This window comes from Equus przewalskii, chromosome 17, assembly GCF_037783145.1.
Source record: "Equus przewalskii isolate Varuska chromosome 17, EquPr2, whole genome shotgun sequence".
Classification (NCBI taxonomy): Eukaryota; Metazoa; Chordata; class Mammalia; order Perissodactyla; family Equidae; genus Equus; species Equus przewalskii.
Window position 1 is genome coordinate 19081591 of NC_091847.1, and position 24069 is coordinate 19105659.

Here is a 24069-nt window from a genome sequence, read left to right on the forward strand (position 1 = left end):
AACCTGGGCCACCGAAGCAGAGCCCGCCAAACTCAGCCACTATGCCACAGGGCCAGCCTCTGTGTTAGTCTTATTGGGGTTCCATTATAAGTAACTAGTCATTTTTCTCTTGCTGCTTGTCTTTGACTTTTAGCATTTTTACTATGATGTCTCTTTGGATCTTTTTGCATTTATCCTGCTTAGAGTTTGTTGAGGCTCCTGGATGAGTAGGTTATCGTTTTTCAATAAATTTTTTATGTTTTCAGCCATTTTTTCTTGGAATATTTTTTCTTCCTCTTGATAATCGCATTATACCTGTGTTAGTGTGTTTAAATGATGTCCCCATTTCTCAGAGGCTCTTTTTCTCTCTGTTCTTTAGCTTGCATAATCTCTCAGTCTGTCCTCAAGTTCACTTATTCTTTCTTCTGCCACTTCACATCTGCTGTTGAGTCCTTCTAATGAATTTTTTTTAGCTATTTTTCAACTCCATAATTTCTATTTTTTATAATTTCTATCTCTTTATTACTATTCTCTATTTGTTAATGCAGCATTGTCACCATTTCTTCTTTAATCATGATTTCCTTTGGTTCTCTGAACATGTTTATAGTGGCTACTTTATGGTCTTTTTCTGATAAATGTGAAAAATCTGTTCTTTAACACAGGCAATTTCTGTTCCCTGGTTTTATTCAATATGTGAATCATATTTTCCTATTTCTTTGAATGCCTTGCAATTTCTTTTAATTGGACATTTTAGATAATATATTGTAGCAACTCTGGGTACTTGTTATTGTTGTTCGCTTGTTTATTTGTTTAGTGACGGACTAGATTATTTAAGTGAACAACACACACACACCCCCTTCAAATGTTCAGCCTCTGGTGTTGTTCCACATGTCATGCAGGGAAAGCTTTGGGTATCTCACAGTTGTCCCGAGATGACAGTGATTTCGATAGGACTCTATTCCTCTCTTTTCCTGACAACACCCAACTTTACACTCCGCTAACTGCCAGCTTGTTGCTCTGTTGTTTTTATTGCCCTAGCACATAAATTGCTCTGCAAAGTAATCCAACTGTCTTTACTACAACCTAGCTGTTCTTGAGAGCACCGGTAGGCTTGAACTTCTTCCCTCTCTGCTGTAATTGAGGACAATCCTTTTGGGAAGATACTAGGTGTTCTCTGTTTTATGGCCTGTTTTCTCCCAAGAAAAACCTCTGAGGCAGGGCTCTGGAGCTAAGGTTGTGGTCAGGTGCACTTCTCTCAAACTAACATCCTCCCCTGTGAGCTGAGCACTTGGTGGAGGGTGAAGAAACCACAGCCTAGGGTCCTCCACTTACCTCTCTTGTCATGGAGTCACCACTTCAGGAGCTGGGGCAAGAGTGATTGGCCAGGGCCCCAGTATTCTCAGCATGTCACACCCACAGTAGGTCCTCTGTTCTGCCAGTGCAGGTTGGGAAAATAGAGTTCCCACCTCTCAGTGTCACTCACCCTGAACTTAGCTTCAGCAATAGGTACCCTGGGTCAGGATAAGAAAGCTGAAACACCACTCCTCCTAGGAGGAAAGCCTTCCGTCTGGGTGCTGCTGGGAGAGGGAGCTCTGTGGTCTTGGCTGCTCTCTCTGGAGTAGAGTCTACACCTCGCTGAGCTGGGGGGGGCAGGAGAGAGCAGTCTCGGTTCAAATAGCAGACTCATCTTTCCTACCGAGTTTTTGTAATGCTCTTGAATCGGGATTTCTTACTTGCTGTTCATCCTTAGGACCATCTCCAGAGGCTTTAAGTGGTTGCTTTTTTTTTTTTTCGATTTATAAATGGTGTTTTTTTTTTTATTGAGTTATTGATAGTTACAATCTTGTGAAATTTCAATTGTACATTAATGTTTGTCAGTCATGTTGTAGGTGCACCACTTCACCCTCTGTGCCCACCCCCACCCCACCTTTCCCCTGGTATCCACTAAACTGTTCTTGGTCCATAGTTTTAAATTCCTCATATGAGTGGAGTCATACACAGATTATCCTTCTCTCGCTGGTTTATTTCACTTAACATAATTCCCTCAAGGTCCATCCATGTTATTGCAAATGGAAAGATTTTGTTCTGTTTTGCAGCTGAGTAGTATTCCATTGTATATATGTACCACATCTTCTTTATCCATTCATCTGTTGATGGGCACTTAGGTTGCTTCCACGTCTTGGCTATTGTAAACAGTGCTGCAATAAACATTGGGGTGCATAGGACTTTTGGGATTGCTGACTTCAGGCTCTTTGGATAAATACCCAGTAGTGGGATGGCTGGATCGTATGGTAGTTCTATTTTTAGTTTTTTGAGGAATCTCCATACTGTTTTCCATAGTGGCTGCACCAGTTTGCATTCCCACCAGCAGTGTATAAGGGTTCCTTTTTCTCCGCAACCTCCCCAACATTTGTTGCTATTAGTTTTAGACATTTTTGTCATTCTAACGGGTGTAAGGTGATATCTTAGTGTAGTTTTGATTTTCATTTCCCTGATGATCAGTGATGATGAGCATCTTTTCATGTGTCTATTGGCCATCAGTATATCTTCTTTGGAGAAATGTCTGTTCATGTCTCCAGCCCATTTTTTGATTGGGTTGTTTGATGTTTTGTTGTTGAGTTGCGAGAGTTCTTTATATATTAAGGATATTAAGCCTTTGTCAGATGTATGACTTGCAAATATTTTTTCCCAGTTAGTGGGTTGTTTTTTTGTTTCAATCCTGTTTTCATTTGCCTTGAAGAAGCTCTTTAATCTGATGAAGTCCCATTTGTTTATTCTTTCTATTGTTTCCCTTCTCTGAGAAGGCATGGTGTCCGAAAAGATCCTTTTAATACTGATGTCAAAGAGTGTACTGCCTACGTTTTCTTCCAGAAGCCTTATGGTTTCAGGTCTCACCTTTAGGTCTTTGATCCATTTTGAATTTATTTTGGCGAATGGTGAAAAAGAATGGTCAATTTTCATTCTTTTACATGTGGCTTTCCAGTTTTCCCAACACCATTTGTTGAAAAGACTTTCTTTTCTCCATTGTATGCCCTCAGCTCCTTTGTCAAAGATAAGCTGTCCATAGATGTGTGGTTTTATTTCTGGGCTTTCAATTCTGTTCCATTGATCTGTGCATATGTTTTTGTACCAGTACCATGCTGTTTTGATTACTGTAGCTTTGTAGTGTGTTTTGAAGTCAGAGATTGTGATGCCTCCCGTTTTGTTCTTTTTTTCTCAGGATTGCTTTAGAAATTCAGGGTCTTTTGTTGCCCCATATGAATTTTAGGATTCTTTGTTCTAATTCTGTAAAGAATGTCATTGGGATTCTGATTGGGATGGCGTTGAATCTGTAGATTGCTTTAGGTAGAACGGACATTTTAACTATGTTTATTCTTCCAATCCATGTACGTGGAATGTCTTTCCATCTCCTTATGTCATCATCCAATTCTCTCAGAAAGGCCTTGTAATTTTCATTATATAGGTCTTCACTTCCTTGGTTAAATTTACCCCAAGGTATTTTATTCTTTTTGTTGCAATTGTGAATGGTATTGTATTCTTGAGTTCTTTTTCTGTTGGTTCATGACTGGAGTATAGAAATGCTACTGATTTATGCAAATTGATTTTATACCCTGCAACTTTGCTGTAGTTGTTGATTACTTCTAACAGTTTTCCAATGGATTCTTTGGGGTTTCCTATATATAAGATCATGTCGTCTGCAAACAGTGAGAGTTTCACTTCTTCCCTCCCTATTTGGATTCCTTTGATTCCTTTTTCTTGCCTGATTGCTCTGGCCAGGACCTCCAGTACTATGTTAAATAAGAGTGGTGATAGAGGGCATCCTTGTCTCGTTCCTGTTTTCAGGGGGATGGCATTCAGTTTTTGCCCATTGAGTATGATGTTGGCTATGGGTTTGTCATATATGGAAGTGGTTGCTTTTTTTATAGTTTTCACCCGTTTTGCTAGGGAGCCAGTCAACAGAACTCATGCTATCATACCAGAAGTCAATCACTAATAAGTGAAATTTTGACTTAAAAAATATGAAATTAGGGGCCGGCCCGGTGGCACAGCGGTTAAGTTCACACGTTCCGCTTTGGTGGCCCAGGGTTCACCGGTTCGGATCCCGGGTGTGGACGTGGCACTGCTTGGCACACCATGCTGTGGTAGGCGTCCCCATATAAAGTAGGGGAAGATGGGCGTGGGTGTTAGCTCAGGGCCAGTCTTCCTCAGCAAAAAGAGGAGGATTGGCAGTAGTTAGCTCAGGGCTAATACTGCTTTAAAAAAAAATGGAATTATACATTCTACCATCCTGCATTTTGAAATTATATTAAAAGATTTGATGAAGCTGTTTAAGGAATGGGATGTGTATTCTTTAGCTGTATTACACAGGTGTGTAAGCATCATCCTCGGTGCCAGTGGTGGTTTCGTGTTCTCACCTTAGGAGCAGACTTAATAAGTAGCTAAATTATTGCCAGAAAGAGCAGCTTAGGATCTGCTATACTAAAACTAAAATTACTGTTTGGCAGATGTTTTCCACCAAATCAATCAAGTACTAAAGTAATGTATCCAACAGGTCCACTAACATAGCTGCTTGATGATAGTTCATCCTAGTGGATTGGTTAGACTATGGCCCTTAGCAAAACCAGCCATTCTCCCAGGAGCACCAGAGATATCTTTGTGGTTGATTCTGTTTGATAATAGCTGCTCTTACAGTTCTCAAGCCAAAGGCATCTTTTATGTGAAATGTGTAGTGTGGACCCTTGGGTCTCATACAAGTGCTAAAGAAATACAAAGTTCATTATTAAGGAAAATGTTAGCCTTTACTGCAGGTACTTCTGTATCCCACCTATTAATTTAATGGGAAATAATCCTCTCTTCAGGCAAGATTGCACCCCAGCCCCTCTGTTTCCTAGTAAAATATGAACTGTGTCTCATATCTTGTATCAAAAAACTAGATTCCTCTATAATTAACTACATGCTTTAAACTCATCATAGAATACAGTTAGGATATGTCTGTAATCCAGCACCTGCCAGAGGCTTAAATACATGCTTCCTTTATCATCCTGGCAGAGCTGTATAATCCTCTGGGTTCGCCATTTTGTCTTAGCTTCCAGGAAACACAAAGCTAGATTCAGTGGTCAATGAAAGTAACAGTCTTATCCCATATATCCCTACTCCTTCTTTTTTTGTCTTTTAAATAATAGTTTCTGTTCTCTATTTTTTAATCTATTCAGTTTTTTTAAATATTTCACATTTGGGAATAGATGAGCTATAAATGAATATTTCTGTAAATATGAGCATTTAACCAGAAAGCCCAGAAAAGTTGGCCATTTGCATTGAAGGGAAAACCCAAAATATTGTACAATAGAAGTTTTATTTGACATGTATTTTCATTAATTAAGCGTGCCATTCGATTTTATGAATATACAGTAGTTTAGCCTGTTGTATGTAAAGCATGTAGGTCATAAACATTTTTTCCACTTTATTGAACCATCTTTGGAGCAACTTGCATTTCTTCCTTGGCATAGAGTTCTTGGAAGGGAATTAATAGGTCAAAAGATAATGACTGTTTAGGGTCCCTGGTACGTTTTGACAAAATCTTTCTTTGATTTATAGTCCCTGTGGGTACTGATTCATTTTCATTATTTTCATGTTTCATAAATAGCAACATATTTCATTTTAATTTGGCTCTGATTATTAGTGAAGCTGTACATTTTTGCATTTGCCTATTTGTAGTTTGAATTATTTGGCCAAGTCTTCTATCGTAATTTGGTAAGGCAGGTGTTAATCAAATGTTTATTGATCAGAGAGCTGAAGCTCAAATAATATGTTCAAAGTCATACAACAAATAAGTAGAGTTTGAACTTCAAACCCATGCTGCCTTCTGACACCCAAATCCCTGTCAAAAGCCACTGAAATAGAGAGCAATGTAATATCACTTCTAATGAGTACATCTTACTATCAAGCATTAATTTCCACTCACACTGTGGGGTTATTAAATAGAGTACCATTGTCTAACCAAAATAACATCAATACCACCCCTTAAAAGGCCAATTTTAAGCATTCATAAAGGGTTATATGACATAGGAAAAAATTCTTCACCCTTTGGTAGACCACAGGAAGTCTCTCATTTTAAATATATATGTAATGTGTGTATCATTTTTTCAATCGTGGCTTTGATTCCAAAATACAGTAAGAGTGAGGAAATAAATGACTGGAGGAAAGGGGAATCTCTACCTATGAATTATCATAGAACATTATAGGAGTAAGATGAATGCTATAGGAAACCCAGAGGAAGGAAGTTGTTGGATATTTTATCATGTCAGTTATCAATCTCCGTTGATCCCATAGAGGCATTTTGCAGCAGTTTGACTGTCTGTCCCACACACTGAGAAGAGGCAGCTCCTAAAAAGTATGGCACAGCAGTTGGTCTAAGTGGCAAGACTAATTTTTGTTGCAATGACCTTTAATACATTTGAAAGTGATATTATTAATTAGTTTTAATTTACACATTCATAGTTTTAAGTCAGGACTTTTCAGGATGTTTGGAACCAAATGGGTTCATGAGATTGATGTTTTATTTTCCTGTTCAAGAGTAGAATATGAATTTCTTCAAGGATTAGGCCTGATGTTTTACTTTAAAAAGTCCCCTTCTTTCTGTTTCTATCCTATCTTCCAAAGGAGAAATTTTTGCTAAGTTACTACGAAACAGTTTTTCCTTTTTGGTGTATTACATAAGCATTTGTTTTTTTTAAATGAGAGTGATATTTAAAAGCTAACTCTTTTGCTTTTCTTTTTTCTGATGTGTTCTAGTTCTGCCTTTGTAGAAAGCAAGTTAGATAACAATTGAAATAGAGCATTTAAAGGATTTAAGAGGACTGCTCATTGCCCAGTCTGTGTCCCTTGAGGTGTCTTTATGTCTTTTGGGAGAGACAAGTAGAGTCTTGGAACTCAGTTTTATAATTCATTTACCTAAGGGATAATCTAGTGCTAGAAAACCAATATACTAACTGTAAAACTAAAAACCACTAGCATGGTAACTGGAATAGTAATTTGCATTTTCGTAGTGTGGGATATATTGCTCATCTCAGTGACCTGAATATTCTCGTCCCTATTCAGGGTGGCTTCCTGTCATCCCTGTGCCTCAGAACTTGAGTAAGCCATAAGAATGTGCTTAGTGAACAAGATCAAGGTGGGGGACACTGCATGATCCAAGGGAGCGTTTATCCCAGTTAGAACAGAACCTAAAAACTCTTCCACCCTATAGTGAAACTTCCGATTCTCCTTAGTAGCAGGACTTTTACAAATCACGTCTTAAGGTCTATTATTTCCACAGGTAGCTAATACTCACATAATACATTCCAATCGTAATTAACATGAATTTAAGAAAGTACTGTATTTACATTTTGTCACATGGTCAAAAATCACTTTTTATGAAATCCTCACTTTACATCCTTTTCTTATTCCCTTTTATTGAACCACACTGAGTTACTGCCACTAAAAAACAATAATGGGGCTGGCCCCATGGCCGAGTGGTTAAGTTCACGTGCTCTGCTTCGGCGGCCCAGGGTTTCACCGTCTCGAATCCTGGGCGCGGACATGGCACCGCTCATCAAGCCATGCTGAGGCGGCCTCCCACATGCCACAACTAGAGGGACCCACAACTAAAAATACACAACTATGTACTGGGGGCTTTGGGAGAAAAAGGAAAAATTTTAAAAATTAAAAAGTAACAATTTCCTAATTCTTATTCATTGGAGAATTGTCAGCCTGAATTAGAGAACTGTTTTTTAACTTTTTATTATGGACATTTTTAAATATACATCAACGTAAACAAAACTGTACTGAACCGCCATGTACCCACCACTTAGTTTCTATAGTTATTAACTAATCTGTTTTCATCTAAACTTCTACTTTATCCTCCTCCCATATTATTTTAAAATAAATCCAGATATCATATAATTTCATTCATGAGCATTTCAGTATAAGTATCCCTAGAAAGTTTTCTAAAAACCTACCTAACTACAAAACTATTTCACATCTTAAAAAATTTAACAAGTTAGGGGCTGGCCCAGAGGTGCAGTGGTTAAGTTCACACGTTCCGCTTCTCGGTGGCCCGGGGTTTGCCGGTTCGGATCCCAGGTGCGGACATGGCACCACTTGGCAAGCCATTCTGTGGTAGGCGTCCCACATATAAAGTGGAGGAAGATGGGCATGGATGTTAGCTCAGGGCCAGTCTTCCTCAGCAAAAAGAGGAGGGTTGGCAGTAGTTAGCGCAGGGCTAATCTTCCTCAAAAAAAAAAATTTAACAAGTTAATTTCATAACAATATCAAATATCCAATTGGTATTACCCCACAAATATTGCTTATGTTTTCACACATTTGTCTTGTAGAGTGTCCCATAGTCTGGATGTTAACGATTGTGTCATCATGGTGGTGTTTAACGTGTTTCCCTATATTCTCTCTTCTTCAGTAGTTGGATCTAATGTAGTATTGTTAATGCAGTCAGGTGAGATGCGAGTGCAAAAGGTTGTTAAAGCCAGATTAAGAAATGATACTACGTAAAGGAAGTTTATCTAAATGATGGGAAAAGACTGGTAACTAATAGGGTTTTATATATAAATTAAGATATCTGATTTCTTGAGAATTCTCAGAAAGAATTAATAGTATTACTCTGTGATTTGAAACTATTTTCCTGAAAGAAATTGCTAAACAGAAAATTTTCAAGACGTATTGACAAATCCGGTATTAGTTTGACCCTGAAAGACTAACTTGAAAATACAACAATAACTTAACGGTGTTACGCTAACAGCCTTTTATTGTTGTATTTATGTTAGAATATATCAGAATCATGTTATAGTTTCCTTTATTCTTAGATAGCATATCTTTTTAAGCAATAAAATATTTTTTCTGAGTCTCGTCATTGTCAAACTGCATGTTTTCTTTTGTAATATATAATTTGGTAAAATCCAAATAAATTACCTTTTTATTTTATAAAATTAGTTATTTCCCTTCTTTTTTAAATAATTATTTGAACAATATAAAAATCATAATTTAGAATAAGTTATAAAACGGTAAGAACAATGAAATCAGGAGGTTTTTTTTCCTAGTTTTAAAAAATTAGTGTTATTGCCATAAACATAAAGTGATTTTTATGCAAAAGGTAATTATTTATGACACAGAAGAGAGTTAGATTTAACTTTTACTGCTAGCCAATTTGAAAAATAATTTCATTTAAATAAGTGGTAGGACTGTTCATTCAAGAATCTTTATGGCCATCTCCATCTCATTGTGCTGTGTTTTTGTGTTTGTTTGATTTTTTTTTTCATAGCTCATCAGTAGGTTACTTGCAACATCCAGGATCAGACCAAGTACAGTTTCCTCGAACTACTTCACCGTGCAATTCCCAGCAGCTTCAAAGCCACCAGTGTGCAGGTATGAATAGATAATTTAAAAAAAAATGGTTTGTCCATTTGAGAAATAATTAAAATAAGTTCCTTAGGCATTTCTAGAAAAAGGTTTTCAACTTGTTATGTGCTGAGGTAGACCCAGGATATTTAGGGTGCCCATGCAAAATCAGAGTTAAAGGGTCAGTCCACTTCGTATTCTGCTGCTCCCACTACCACACTGCTACCCGTTTCTCCTCCTCAGACTCTCCTTCCTCCCCTGCCTCGTAGATGGTGATGTTCCCTGGGAGCCTTTCCTAGGCACTCTCGTTGCTCTTCAAGCTCGTCCTCGGTAATCCAGCCACCTCCTAGGCTTCAACTACAGCTTATTGCTGACACCTCCCAGGTCTTATTTTTGCTGAGACAAGACCATATGGCCAACTGCCTGTGTTACATCCCTACCCAGATGTGTCGAAGGCACTTTAGATTTAATATTTCTCCCTCTTCCTGCAGTCTGTACCTCACTTTCTTTCTAGGGACCAAAACAATTTCTAAGTCATAATTAACTCTCTTCTATTCTCCCCTTTCACTTTCATGCCATCACCACTTCCTCAAATCCCATACCTTATTTCCTTCCCCACTGCTGCTACTGTGGGTCAATTCTTTTCATTTCCTGTTTGCAGTAATCTCTTGTGTTTCTGCTTATTTCATTGTTTCCCGAAACCATGTTCAACCTTATTCCTCCCCAACACACAAACACAGTTCAAGAATTATTGTCCTGAAACAGAAGTCTCTTCCTGTCATTCCTCTGAGTAAGAAAATGGCATGGATTCTCCATCTAAATTCCCTAGCAAGTAGGCTTCCTATTTATAATTTTATGCTCAAGTCATTGTACAATATCCTATGCTTTTTCAGGCCAACATGCTTTTGTACCTGTTCTCTCCACTGCCTGGAATACCCATCCACCATTTTCTGTTTGCCAAAATCCTGCTCATCCTTAAAGTTTGACTCAAAAATCACTTCTTCTACAAAGGTTTCCTCAGTCCTTAAAACAGTGTTTCTTGCTTCTTTTTCTCTGCTTCCGTAATGTCTTAAACAATCCTTAATCATAACACCATATTTTAATGTAATGATTTGTTGACATGTGTAATCTCTGAGAAATAGAGAAACAATAAATTATTATCAAGTAAATGACTAATAGTGGCTGCATTCAGCATGGGCTGCTGTGGCTGAGGAGAACTTTGAGATGTCCCTAAGCGGTCAGCCCTTCTCTGGTCTGCCAGGTCAGGTTGGTTCTATTTCTAGAGAACTGGAAACTACCCTTGTGGTTACTAGGGTGCAAACTGTGGCCTTGGAGGTGGGTACAGGGTCCCACCTTACTTAGACTGAAGCAACCAGTGGCAGGCAAAGTGGGTGCCTGATACTGGGAGGGCTGCAGCGCTGGTACACAAGAGCAATGAGTCACATAAGGGGATAGATCTCATGGTCCATTTATCTCTGCTGTACAGTTAGCCAGTTATTTCTACATACGTGTGGTCATCATAGCTCTTTAAAGTCAGCCAAGGAGATCTTCCTAGCCTCCTTTTTCAGATTAGAAAACACAGTTAAAAGAGGTTAGTTTTCCCAGCGTCATAGGACATTTCAGCATCCTAAAATCAAGCTTTCTGATTCCCATGTCTCAGACTTTTTCCACTGCATGAAATTAATTCATTAAAAAAATGACTTTTTACTGTATGTCTAAATATCTGTAGGATTCATTTTTCCCAGAGATCTTTGTGTATTTAAAAAACAATGCCTGTTTTAAAATTAATTCATTTTAAAAATTAACTGCTTTTATAGATCATATGTCAATTGTGCTTCTCTCTACTAGGTCCTGTAGTAGGTAGTTGGACTTTACTGAGTAACTGTAGACCTATTATTTTCAGGATAAGTGAGATGTTTAGGTCTACAGTCAATTTTAATGCCTTTTTAAACACACAGCACTTGTAGCATGAAGCACTGGGGCTTAAATCTGGCTTGCATATCTAGTAGTAAAATTTTGTTTAGAAATGTAAAATTATTGGCATTATCTTGGTGTTTAAAGATACCAGCTAGTTCCTAAAGTGTACTGATTGCAGTGTCCCAATTGTCATTATCAGCTGTGCCACCTCTGCCGCCTGGTGGAGGAATGGTGATGATGCAGCTCAGTGTGCCGAACAATCCACAGTCCCGAGCCCACTCACCCCCGCAGTGGAAACAAAACAAATATTACTGCGATCACCAGAGAGGACAAAAGTGTGTGGAGTTTAGCAACGTAGACAATATTATTCAGGTAAGATGCATCTGTTGTTTATTATAATTTTAAAGCTTTCAGCGTTTTAGTCACTTAAGACCTATAAAGCTTGACACTAAATTTGAAATCTTCTCAAACAGATCAGTAAAGGAGTTTGAACATTCCCTATATCCAGACAATTTCTTTCAATATTTGAATACTATTTCCCAAGTTTTGCACATTCAAAAACTTTAAAAAGTCAGAAGATAAACTACTTCTAAAATAAAGAAAAAGAATTAAGGAGTTATTCTACCTTTCCCGTTTGAACTATATTTTAAGTGTAAACAGAAAGTTTATGAGGGAATGTTCTTCATCATGAAAAATACAATTAATAAATGTAAAAGCAATGGCAGAATTTAAAAATCACTGTTTTGGAATCCTATTCACTTAATAGATCAAAGTAAAAATCACCAGCAGTTGCCAAAAAGATCAGGAAAGGTTTATCTTTAAAATGGATAGATTAGGCAGACAACACTTGAAGCAATTAATCAATTGTAGCATCACTAAAAATGGGTCAACCAAACATTGTTTGTCTCCTAATGTGGTGTAGAAGGAAGGACACGGGATCACCTATGATGTGCTGTTGTCAAAAAAGGTGAACCCAAATCTTAGCAAGCCTTGAAGTAGAGCTGTTACTGTACAGAAAACACAGGAAGAAAAAAACAACCTATATGATACTGTAGGATATTTTACTGGACAAATTGACCCCATTTCTCTAACAAATGGCGTTTGAAATGAAGGCTGAGTCTGTAAGTGAAATGCTCTGATATCTGAGATTTGCTTTAAACACTTTAAGGGGGAAAAAAGCAAGGGAGACCACAATCAAAGCTGGATGATGAGTACATGGAAGTTTGTTAGACTCGTTTATCTACACTTTTATATACTTGAAAGTTTACAGCATTAAAATAGGGTTTTTACATTTTTTTTAAGATAAACTAAAGAAAAACATGTTTTCAATGGACATGACAATATCATAGCAGAATAAATAGGGCAAAGGTCATTTATAAACTAGCTCACACAAACTATAAATGGCCAATGGCCATTAAACAGCTGAAAAGTTAAAAATATTTTTTATCTACATTAATGTTGGGGAAATTTAGGAAGACTAATAATTTGTAGTGTTGGCAGAAATATTCAGTTACAGACTCCATTGTACACTCTTGGTGGTACCATAAATTGATACAGCTCTTTTTGGAGCACAGTTTAGTGACATTTTTCAAAATGTAGAAAATGCAGAACCTTTGATCCACAAATTCAGTTCTAGAACTTTGTCCAGTAAAAATTGTGAAAGAAGCATAGAAAAATATGTGTACAATGATACTTGTTTCTTTTCTGTTGTAATATTGAAAAACTGGAAATAGTTTTGATATTCAACAGTGGGTAACTGATTAAATAAATTACTGTACCATTTAGGAAAATATTCTTAAGTGTATGTACTAAAAAGAGTAGGATACACCTACTATCCAGATGGTAGTTTCGAGATACCATTCTCCACTTAAAGCAACCAGGGCTCCTTAGTAAAATCACTGTTGCTAGGGTTCATTCAGGGAAGGTGGTAGATGATCCTGGAACACGTTGCTGGGCCAGACAGTAATGAAGTACTCCAAGGATGATGGAGATGTCAAAGGATACAGAATCAGGCTTGAAGGCTTTGGGCATAAAATAACTAGGAAATGAATGATCACACATAGAATAAAATAAGAGTCTGTGAGTCCATAGTGATATAAATGAATAAATGTGGGAGAAAGTGAAGCTCTTCTGTACAGTAGATTGTAAACTAATAAATAAGAAGGAATGATGGAATTAGAAATCACCTGGAAACCACAAGCAAGAATCATCACTAGAGGAAAGAGGATTCTGGGGAGATGGTAGAGTAGGAAGCACCAGGAATCTGTCTCCCCACCTAGAAATAATTGCACTGGGAGAATATGTCTGACGTAACTATTTTAGAATTCTAGAGTATATTGAAGGCTTGCAACTGTCGGGGAAAAAACTTGGACAATAAATTGCAATTAATTTCAATCTCAGCTCTTAGCACAGTTGCGGCTACCCATCCTCTACCCCCAGCCCCATGACCAGCAACTATGCACATCTTCCTGGAGCAGCTTCTGGGAGCCAAGATGGGCTAAAATGACCTTGTCTTCCAAATACAAAGAGTTTATGTTCTGGTCGTGGATTTCTGCTTCTGATCACAGAAGTATAGACAGAGGCAGTAGCTTGTTGTTGCACCTCCCCACATTGTTGCAAACCTCTCCCCCTCCAGCTTTCAGGGGATTTAAAGGGCTGCTGCTCTGTTTTTCTTCCCTTTGTTTTTCTTTTTTAACCCCTTTTGGGAGCCAGAAATTAAAGATTAGAACATTCAAAAGAAGTAAATGTATGAGAAAAATTAAAAAGAGACTGCACATACCCAAGGAAAGGCACAAGCTCAGTAAAGCCCTGAGAAGACCTTAAGGTTACACCTGAGGTTACACTCAGGTTAAGACCTGAGGTTACACCTCAGGCTGATCCTTGGCACAGAGACAGCCTGCAAAGATCGATAAACAAAAATAATAACTAAAAGCAAAAACAGCAAACCCTGGGAAAAGAGGAGAATCTGATTTCCACAATTACCATATTATTAGATTCAAATGTCCAATTTTCAACAGAAAAATCACAAGGTATACAAAGAAGTGGGAAAATATGGCCCATTGAAAGGAAAAAATAAATTAACAGAAACTGTCCCTGAAGAAGACCTGATGGCAGATTTCCTAGACAAAGACTTTAGAACGACTGTCTTAAAGATGCCCAAAGGACAAAAGGAAGATGTGGAGAAAATCAAGAAAACAATATATGAACAAAATGGAAATAGCAATAAAGAGAAAGAAAACCTAAAAAGAAACCCAAAAGAAATTTGGGAGCTGAAAATACAATAACTGAAATGAAGATATTCACCAGAGGAATTCAGTGGCAGATTTGAGCAGGCAGAAGAAAGTATCATGGAGCTTGAAGATAGAACAATGGAAATTATCAAGTCTGAGGAACGACAGACAGGAAAAAAGAATGAGGAAAAGTAAACAGCATAAGGGACCTGTGGGACACTATCCAGTGGACCGACATACGCATTGTGGGTGTCCCAGAAAAAGAGAGAGAAAATGGAGCAGAGAGAGTATTTTGAAGAAGTAATGGCTGAAAACTTCCCAAATTTGATGAAAGACAAGAACATAAACATCAAGCAGCTGGGTGAACTCCCAGGAGAAGGAACTCAGAGAGAGACACACTGAGACACATTATAATCAATCTTTCGAAGGACAACTGTTAACCAAGAATCCTATATTTGGCCAAACTGTCCTTCAAAAGTGAGGGAGAGATTGAGTTCCTGGATAAACAAAAACCGAGATCTGCCCCACAAGAAATTCTCAGAAGAGTTCTGCAGAGTGAAATGAAAGGACACCAGACAGTAAAACAAAGTCAAACGAAGAGATAAAACTCTCAGTTAAGTTAAATACTCGGGAAGTTATAAAAGCTAGTATTGTACCAGTGAATTGTAACTCTACTTTTTGCTTTCTACGTGTTGTAATAGACTAGTATTTTTTAAAAAAAAAAACAATTATCTAAAAGGTAGTATTATTGTAACTTTGGTTTGTAACTCTACGTTTTGTTTTCTATGTAATTTAAGAGACTAAGGCACTTAAAAGAATTATTAGTTTATGTTTTGAGGCATACAGTGTACAAAGAAGTAATTTTATGACATGTGTAACCTGTAAAGGGTTAGGGACAGAGCTGTAAAGGAGCAGAGTTTTTGTATGTTATTTAAGTTAAGCTGCTATGAATTCAAATTAGAATGTTATAACTTTAGGATGTTAAGTGTAATCCCCAAGGTAACCACAAAGAAAAAAGCTATGGAATATATACAAAAGGAGAAAGGAATTTAAACATTCTACTACAAAAAAAATAAACAGAAAAAAGACAGTAATGTAGGAAATAAGGGACAAAAAAAGCTGTAAGGCATATAGAAAACAAATAGCAAAATGACGAAAGTAAGTCCCTCTTTATCAGTAATTATTTTAAAGGTAGAGAAATTAAACTCTCCAGTCAAAGACACTTTGACAGAAAGGATAAAAACACATGATCTAACTACGGTGTCTACAGGAGACTCACTTAGGATGCAAAGACAGATAGGTTGAAAGTGAAAGGATGGAAAAAGATCTTTCATGCAAATCGCAATCAAAAGAGAGAAGTGGTGGTTATGCTAATATCAAACAAAATGGACTTGAGATCAAAAAAATTTACAAGATACAAAGGACATATATATTAATAAGAGGTTCAATACAGCAAGAAGTATAACAATTATAAACACACCCTATCAAAACAAATGAAGCAAAACTGAAACAATTGAAGGGAGAATAGATAATTCTACAGTAATAGTTGGAGACTTCGATACCTCACTCACAGTAATGGATAGAACAACCAGACGGAAGATAAGTAAGGAAATAAAGAACTTAAACACAATAAACAACTAGATCTAAAAATTTATACAGAACACTCTACCTGACGACAACAGCATACGCATTCTTCTCAGGTGCACATGGGACATTTTCTTGCGTAGACCATATGTTAGCACATGTTAAGTCTCAATCTCCAAAAATGTTGAAGTCATGAAAGAGATGAAAGACTGAGGCTCTGTTCCAAATTGAAGAAGATTAAAGAGACATGACTACTAAATGCAATATTTGATTCTAGACTGAATTCTGGACTAGAAGGGAACATTTTTCTTTCTCTTTTTTTTTCTTTTTTTCGCTGTGAAGTACACTAATAGGACAATTGGCAAATCTGAATAAACTCTATAGACTACATAATATTACTGTATTGTTAATTGCCTGATTTTGTTAATGCTACTGTGGTTATATAAGAAAATGTCCTTGTTTTTAGAAAATGGACACTATTTCTGGATAGAGCGGTATCATGAGCAACTCATTCTCAAATAGTTCAGAAAAAAAATAACATATACAGAGAGAGATAAAACAAATATAGTAAAATATTAGTTGAGAAATCTGAGAGTTCTTTGTACTGTTTTTGCAACTATTCTTTAGGGATGAATTGTTTCAAAATGAAATGTTAAAATAGTTAACATAAAAAAAGAATGAGATAGATGTATGTATTCTCTCATTAAAAAGCATCTACAGTATTGTCAAGGTACAAAAGCAAGATTCAAAAATAAGGTGTGTGCTCTATTGCCATTTTTGTAAAACATCGATGTATGGATATATATGCGTAAAAATAATCTGCTACCAGTGTTTATCTTTGGGAGTTGGAAATTATAAATTTCTATAATGTTTTAATTTTTTTGGTAATGAGTACCTATTTGTGACCATTAGGAATAAAAATCTTTGTTTAAAAGGAAATTTGCGAAAAAACCTGACTAAAATGCTGACCCGTTTTCTTGATGTACTTGCAGCACAGCCCTCAACTCAGTAGTCCCATTGTTTCACCAGCTCAGTCACCAGCACCAGCTCAGCTGTCCACCCTGAAAACGGTCCGTCCCTCTGGACCGCCACTGTCCATCATACCTCAGTTTTCTAGACCTTTTGTCCCTGGGCAAGGTAAGTATCCCTGAAACTACTCACAGCCCCGGAGAATCCCGAGACACCCGTTCCCAGTCACTTTGTGCTTCACCTTGGTACTGCTGCCTTTCGGTTTCCCACAGGACTGCATTTCCACCTCCACCCAGGCCTATTTATTTATTACCATAAACTATCCTAACATTAATGTTTCATTACATCATTAGTAATTACTTACATTCAATAATTACTTACATAATAGAATTAAAATGGCTTTAACTTACTATCCTTAGACTCCATTCCTCCATAGTGGTAACACACAATGTTCTGTATTTCTCTTCTATCTGAGAGTAATATATAAAGAGAGTTGATTCGAAAATTTATTCAACAAATATTCATTGAGGACTTACTGTGCGCCTGGTGCACAAAGATGAATAAGGTGAAGTCCTCATCCTCACCGACCTTCAGTCTAGTTGGAGGAACAGACATGCAAGCGGATGATTATAAAATAATATGTAAACCATTAATTTTATTTCATGGAATTTATCCAAAGGATAATGCACACAATGATTTATGCACAGGAGAGTTCATGGCAAAGAAATTTCAAAATAACCTAAATGTCCATCGCTAAGGATTAGTTAGATTATGGTATATCCATATAAGGTATACAATGCAGCTATCTAAAAATCATGTTTTAAAGAATCATTAAAACAGGAAATATTCAGGCCGGCCCGGTGGCACAGTGGTTGGGTGCGCATGTTGCGCTTCTTGGCGGCCCGGGGTTCACCGGTTCGGATCCCAGGTGCGGACGTGGCACCACTTGGCACGCCATGCTGTGGTGGGCGTCCCACATGTAGAATAGAGGAAGATGGGCATGGATGTTGGCTTGGGGCCAGGCGTCCTCACCAAGGGGAGGAGGACTGGCAGTAGTTAGCTCAGGGCTAATCTTCCTCAAAAAATAATAAAATAATTTTTAAAATTTTAAAAAAAGAGATATTCACAGTACAGTGAGTGGTTTTAGAAAACCAGTTACATGAACATTTCAAAAAACAAGACAGAGAGATGTCCAGTAAGCCCTTGAAAAGGTGCTCGGCATCATTATTCATTAGGGGAAAGGAATATTCAAATCTGAATGGAATATCACTCTGTCCCCATTAGAATGGCTATAATCAAAAAGACAACAGCACTGAATGTTGGTGAAGATAAAGAGCAACTAAAATCCTTGCACACTGGTATGGGAGTATAAAAGGATAACACCACTTTGTAAAAAACAATTGTCTATTTCTTACAAAGTTAATGACTTACCTTACAAGGTACCAATTCCATTCCTACGTATTTACCCAGGAGAAATAAAAACATGTCTATGCAGACTTGTACAAGAAGATTTATAACAACCTTATTTTATTATAATAGCCCAACTGGGCATGACCAGGATGTCCACCAACAGGAGAATGGATAGACAAATTCTAATATATCCTTACAGTGGTATCCTACTCAACAATGAAAATGAACAAAACACACTACTGGCATGTAACAACACAGATGAAACTCAGAGTCACTATGTTAAGCAAAAACAAATCAGACACAAAAGGAAAACATGCTATATGATTCTAATTATGTGAAATCCAACTGTGGGCAAACTAAGCTATGATGTTAGAAATCAGATAGTGGTGTGGATGGGATATGGAATTTATCGGAAAGGAGCTTGAGACAACTTTTCAGGAGTTGGGAATGTTCATTATCTTTTTTGGGTCTTGGTTATATGGACTTTTACAATTATTAGAGTTTATTAAACCCAACACTAAAGCTGTGCATTTTGTTTTATGTTAATTGTACCTCACTTTTTAAAAGAGCTGCAAAATACACCGACACACGTGAGCTCACATATGTAGAAGAAAGATTGAAAAGATACACACCAGAATGTTAGAAGTGATGAAATTATCAGGGTGGTTTTTATTTTCTCCTTTGTAATTCTCTATTTCCAAATTTTCTACAAAGCAAATTACTTTAATAATCTAGAAAAATGAACCATGTTGTAAAAAATAAACTGAAACAGTGTGTGGATTGGAATAGTGTACAGCAATATAGTAATATCGAGCTACACGATCTAGTAGGAATGCCCCAAGAAGAGCACGTAGGATGGCCTATAAAGAGGGGCCTTTGGTTACTGCTGACTACAATCTCGTCTCCACGTTTGAAAGGAATTTGAAAAGAATACTGTTCCGTAGGCCCAAACCTAACTCTGACTTCTTTGCAGCTGTTTTTAATGCCTCTTCATGCTTCACATTGCATCTCTGATCTCAGTGCTAAGCCTCCATGTCGTGTCTGCCCTTCAACTAGTGCTTGGGAAGGAGCGAGTATGTCTTGGGTGTGTTCTGCCAGGGAGCTGCCCGAGCACCTTCACAGTATTCGTCAGAAAAGAGCCCCATCCATGGGTTTGGAGACCCAAAAAAGCAGTGAGAAGTTCACGCCTTGTTCCTCTCTGTTGTGAAACTCTTGGGAGAAGGGATATGTGGTTTCTGAGGATGCTTTCCTAGCTCTACCCATAGCCCTCCTCCAGACACAGAATGTGCTGAATCTGGGAAGTTATGGTTAAAATAAAATGAGAATATAACACATGAAAACATCGTTCCTCAGGACAAGGTTTTTGCAGTCAGCGTGTACTATGCCCTTTCCATGTGATGACTTCAGGCGCTCCCGAGTGAAGGAGAATAATTGGAGCCTCTCCATCCTGAGTGCCCCGCACTTGCTGATTGAGGAAGGAGATGCTGGCTTATGAATGGCACTTGTGAACTGTGCCAGTCTTTCTAAGCAAATTGAAGTTATAAGTACAAACTTTCATTTAAAGAGAGCTTAAGATCAGACCCAAGACATGGAGTGTAAATATACCCATTGATTAAGACTGTAAAAATGTTTCTCTGACTATATGTAAATGTATACATACATGTCGTAATTGTTAGTGAATTCGGGGAGATAGCTTAATGTTTTTCCAGGGTTTTTTCCTTCCTCAAAAATGTAAGTTTTATTAATTTTTAATCATCAGAGAAAATGTGGATTTTCGTATTTCAGGTGGGTGGAATGGGTATTATATTTATTTTGGTGGATTTCCTATGGAACGTTAAGGTATATGGAGAAGTTTCCCTCCATCCTGTCCTCCGTCTACCCAGTTGCCACCACTTACCCTCCTTCATAGCCACTGCTGTTAGTTCTTAGTCCTTTCAGAAGTTTACCCCAGCTCTCTAAAGGATATATGGAAACTTTTAATTCTTTTAAAAAATACATCAATACCTACACTGTTTTATTCTATCAAACGTGTTGCCCCTACTTAACTGAGGCAATTTAGAAAACTCTGTGAAGTACTATCTGAGTAGAGAAAAATGTAGAAATGTTTTTTCATTGACTTTCAGGAGATGCCAGATATCCATTGCTTGGCCAGCCACTGCAGTACAACCCTCCTGCTGTTCTGCACGGACACATTCCAACCCAACAGGTGCGACGGCCGCTGTCTGACCACCCAGGCTTTATTGGCAGAACGTCATCCTTCTGTTGCTGAGAGTGTGGGGCGCCCTGGGCCCTCCTGTTGGTGCTGCGGAAGGGAGAGCTCCGTGCCACTGCCAGCTCATGTATCAGTGTTGTCACTGGCCTCATCGAGAGCAGAGCAAGAGACATGGTGGAGCGCTGTTTGGCTGAGCAGTGGCTCACTGGCACTGTCCAAAGATGGGTGGTGGCTGGGGCGTGAGGGCACCCTTGCTCAGGACAGGCAGTCAGCCAGCGACTGTCAGAGTGAGGGACAGAAGCGCCGTTGCCACAGAGGCGGAATTCAGAAGGCCTGGGATTGAATTTATTCTACTGAAGGACAAAACCTGGGCTGACTGTGGTTGGGTGTTCAGAGTTTAAACATTATAGACACATTTTTCAGTATTATTTACCTTATTTCTCATCTGTTTGTGGGCTTTCAGGGTCAGTCTGGCAGCAGGCATGGAAACCGAGGAAGGAAACAAGCTAAAAAAGCCGCATCCACTGATCTTGGTGCAGGAGAAGCAGGTGAGTCCCTGAGACGCAACTGGATGTGGTTCCGCACACTGTTGACCAGTTCGACAGTCTTTAAAACTAGTCCACACCAGGGGCTGGCCCCGTGGCCGAGTGGTTAAGTTCACGCGCTCCGCTGCAGGCGGCCCAGTGTTTCGTTGGTTCGGATCCTGGGCGCGGACATGGCACTGCTCATCAGACCACGCTGAGGCAGCGTCCCACATACCACAACTAGAAGAACCCACAATGAGAAATATACAACTATGTACTGGGGGGGCTTTGGGGAGAAAAAGGAAAAAATAAAATCTTTAAAAAAAAAAAAAATTTTTAATAAAAAAAAAAAAAACTAGTCCACGCCACAGAAATGGGTTTTCATCTTCCCAGAGTCCTGGAAAAAGTCATAAAAAGTTATGCCATCTGTAACGTAGCGTTGTTAAACATGTTCTTTTAATCCTGTCTCATTTCAGATTTGGGAGTGTAGTACGGTACAGGTGGGTTTAGAGGGGTGAGGGGAGCAAAGGGAAAAGATGAGTGTGAGAGGAACAGGTAGAATGAAGCTCTTCCCTCTGTTCTTTGAGGAAGGCAGGAGTCCTACACCCACAGCGAGATAGAATGAACCGATATATCGCCTTCCTATGGCAAAGTGCTTCCAAGTCTGTCCTTTAACTTTCTACTCAACAGCCTTAGGGTGGTTAGGGCAAGTGCTGTTATCTTATTTTACAATGAGAACGTGAAGTTCAGGAAATTGCCCAAGATCACACACTAATTTAGAGACCTACCGCACAGTCTGGGTGTAGATGTGCAGCCATCAGTGAAGGTTGTGAAAGGGTTGTTTAGCTCCATTAGCTCTACACCCCTTGCCTAAGGGGAGTAAGTAGGAATGATTTAAAGATGGCCATAACAATTAAAATTCTACGGGTTTGAATGGTTTCAGAAAATTCTGTTCACTTCCTCTGTCATATTTGGGTCTGCCGTACTTTTTGCCCACCTTTTTGGTAAGAGAGATGATTAACTATATTTTTTCCATTCTAGTTGTTGGGAAGGTCTTGGAAATTACTGAACTACCAGATGGAATAACTCGCATGGAAGCCGAGAAGCTTTTTGGGGAACTCTTTAAAATTGGCGCCAAGATTCGGTGGCTCCGGGACCCCCAGTCCCAGCCCCCACTGCGCCGTCACCCCCTCTGCTGTGGCAGCGGGGACAACGCTGTCAACCCTGAACGCTCTAAACCCAGTGACTTGGCCTCCACGTACACCGTCTTAGCCACATTCCCCTCCATTTCAGCTGCGCAGAACGCACTGAAGAAACAAATTAACTCGGTTAACAAGTTTAAGCTGAGAACAAGCAAGAAGCACTATGACTTCCACATTTTGGAAAGGGCAAGTTCTCAGTAACAGAGCCACCTTGGACCATTGGCCTTTATGATTCCCCTGTCCTCTCCCATCTTTAATTGGCTTGGTATTTGGAGCTTCTGTTAACATGATAGAGACTCCTAGGACATGTGGTCATGGCGTTACAGCTTTGGAAGACAGGCCAGTGATCCAGCAAAGGGGAGAAAAATACACATTTCACCCTAGATGACTGTAGGAACCCACATCGGAATGATACAGAGTTAGCAGCTTTTTCTGAGGAAATGCTGTTCAAATGCCTCCTAACTTTTCTAGTTATTTTGTTTTATATTTCTGAATTCTTGTATCAGATCCAAACCTCTATTGTACAGCAGATCGTTCTTCAAGATGATTACAACCAGTTGCAACCTGTATTTCTTTTTTTGCAGCCAGCACAATGTGACCCAACATAGAATTTGGGGGAAAAGGAATGCAGGAGTGGAATAATCATCGAAACCATGTGCTGTCTTTTGGGGGGGCTGACTAAGGAGAACCCACAAATAGAAGATTACTCTTCCCCATTATCTCCAAACACAGAAACAATTTCCAGAAAATGCAGAACTCCCTCATAGGGTCCTTTCCTTATTCATTTAGATAGTATGAACATTACATGTAAAGTAAATTATGTTCTTAACACCTCTTAATCGAACCACTTAGATTCAAAGGGGAATAGGAATCATTCTAAGCAGGAAAATACTTCCACATTTTTTTTTTAAGTGTCCCTCCAATAACTAAATGCCACTTATTTGCCTTCCCCTCCTTGTGGAATTTTTGTCACCTAGGGAAGTGCATTTGATGAGTGCTGGAAACTTCTTAAGTGTTTTAAAGTCTGTTTTCATTGTTTGCAGCGGATCACTGGACATCGAAGATTCATTGCACTTATGAACAAGGAACCTTTTTTTTCAATTTCTGTGTAATTTGCAAGGCTGTACAATGTGTGCTGATGCAAGCCTTTTTCAGTTCAAAAGAATAAATGTTTACAAATATAGACCCACTTTGTCTTTTGTAAGTTAAAATCACCTTTTTAAATGAGTGTCAGTGTTGAAGACTTACCCTATGTTGAAGATTTCGGTTTCAGGCTCACAGAAGATGAAAGACGGTGAACCCCCTCGTTTTCCAAATGTCCTGTGGAGCGTCACTGTCTGCAGGGGTGGTTCCCGTGGGTATGACCCATGTCACTTTGTTCTCTCATGAAGTTCATACCAATCAGTTGTAGAAAATTTTGAGTCTGAACATACTTACAGTCAGCCAACTTAAAAATAGAACGTTATGTTTGGTTTGATAAAGAATTTATGTTTTTAGCTGACGTATTGAGCATCCACTTGTCCAGTTTAGCTCAAATGCTTGATAGAAAGCTTTCCTCATTTGTTAACCAAGCAAAGTCAAAACTGCTGCGAAACCCAAAGGGTGGGGGGTCTGCCAGCTGCACCTTGCCTGGAGCCTCGTTTGCTTCCATCCCA

The 24069-nt window shown here is 38.5% G+C and overlaps 1 protein-coding gene across 14 annotated transcripts in view; it reads left to right on the top strand.

The window, feature by feature from the left end:
* Window positions 1-23597, top strand: part of R3HDM1 (R3H domain containing 1) — a 115029-nt gene extending 91432 nt beyond the window's left edge. For all 14 annotated transcript variants that reach the window (XM_008516914.2, XM_008516916.2, XM_008516918.2 and 11 more), the window contains 6 exons: window positions 9290-9393; window positions 11483-11655; window positions 17090-17234; window positions 20600-20682; window positions 21152-21236; window positions 22254-23597. In XM_008516914.2, coding sequence (XP_008515136.2) covers window positions 9290-9393; window positions 11483-11655; window positions 17090-17234; window positions 20600-20682; window positions 21152-21236; window positions 22254-22615 — 952 coding nt within the window. In that variant the 3' untranslated portion in view covers window positions 22616-23597. The remainder of the gene's footprint in view (window positions 1-9289; window positions 9394-11482; window positions 11656-17089; window positions 17235-20599; window positions 20683-21151; window positions 21237-22253) is intronic.
* Window positions 23598-24069: the final 472 nt, after the last annotated feature.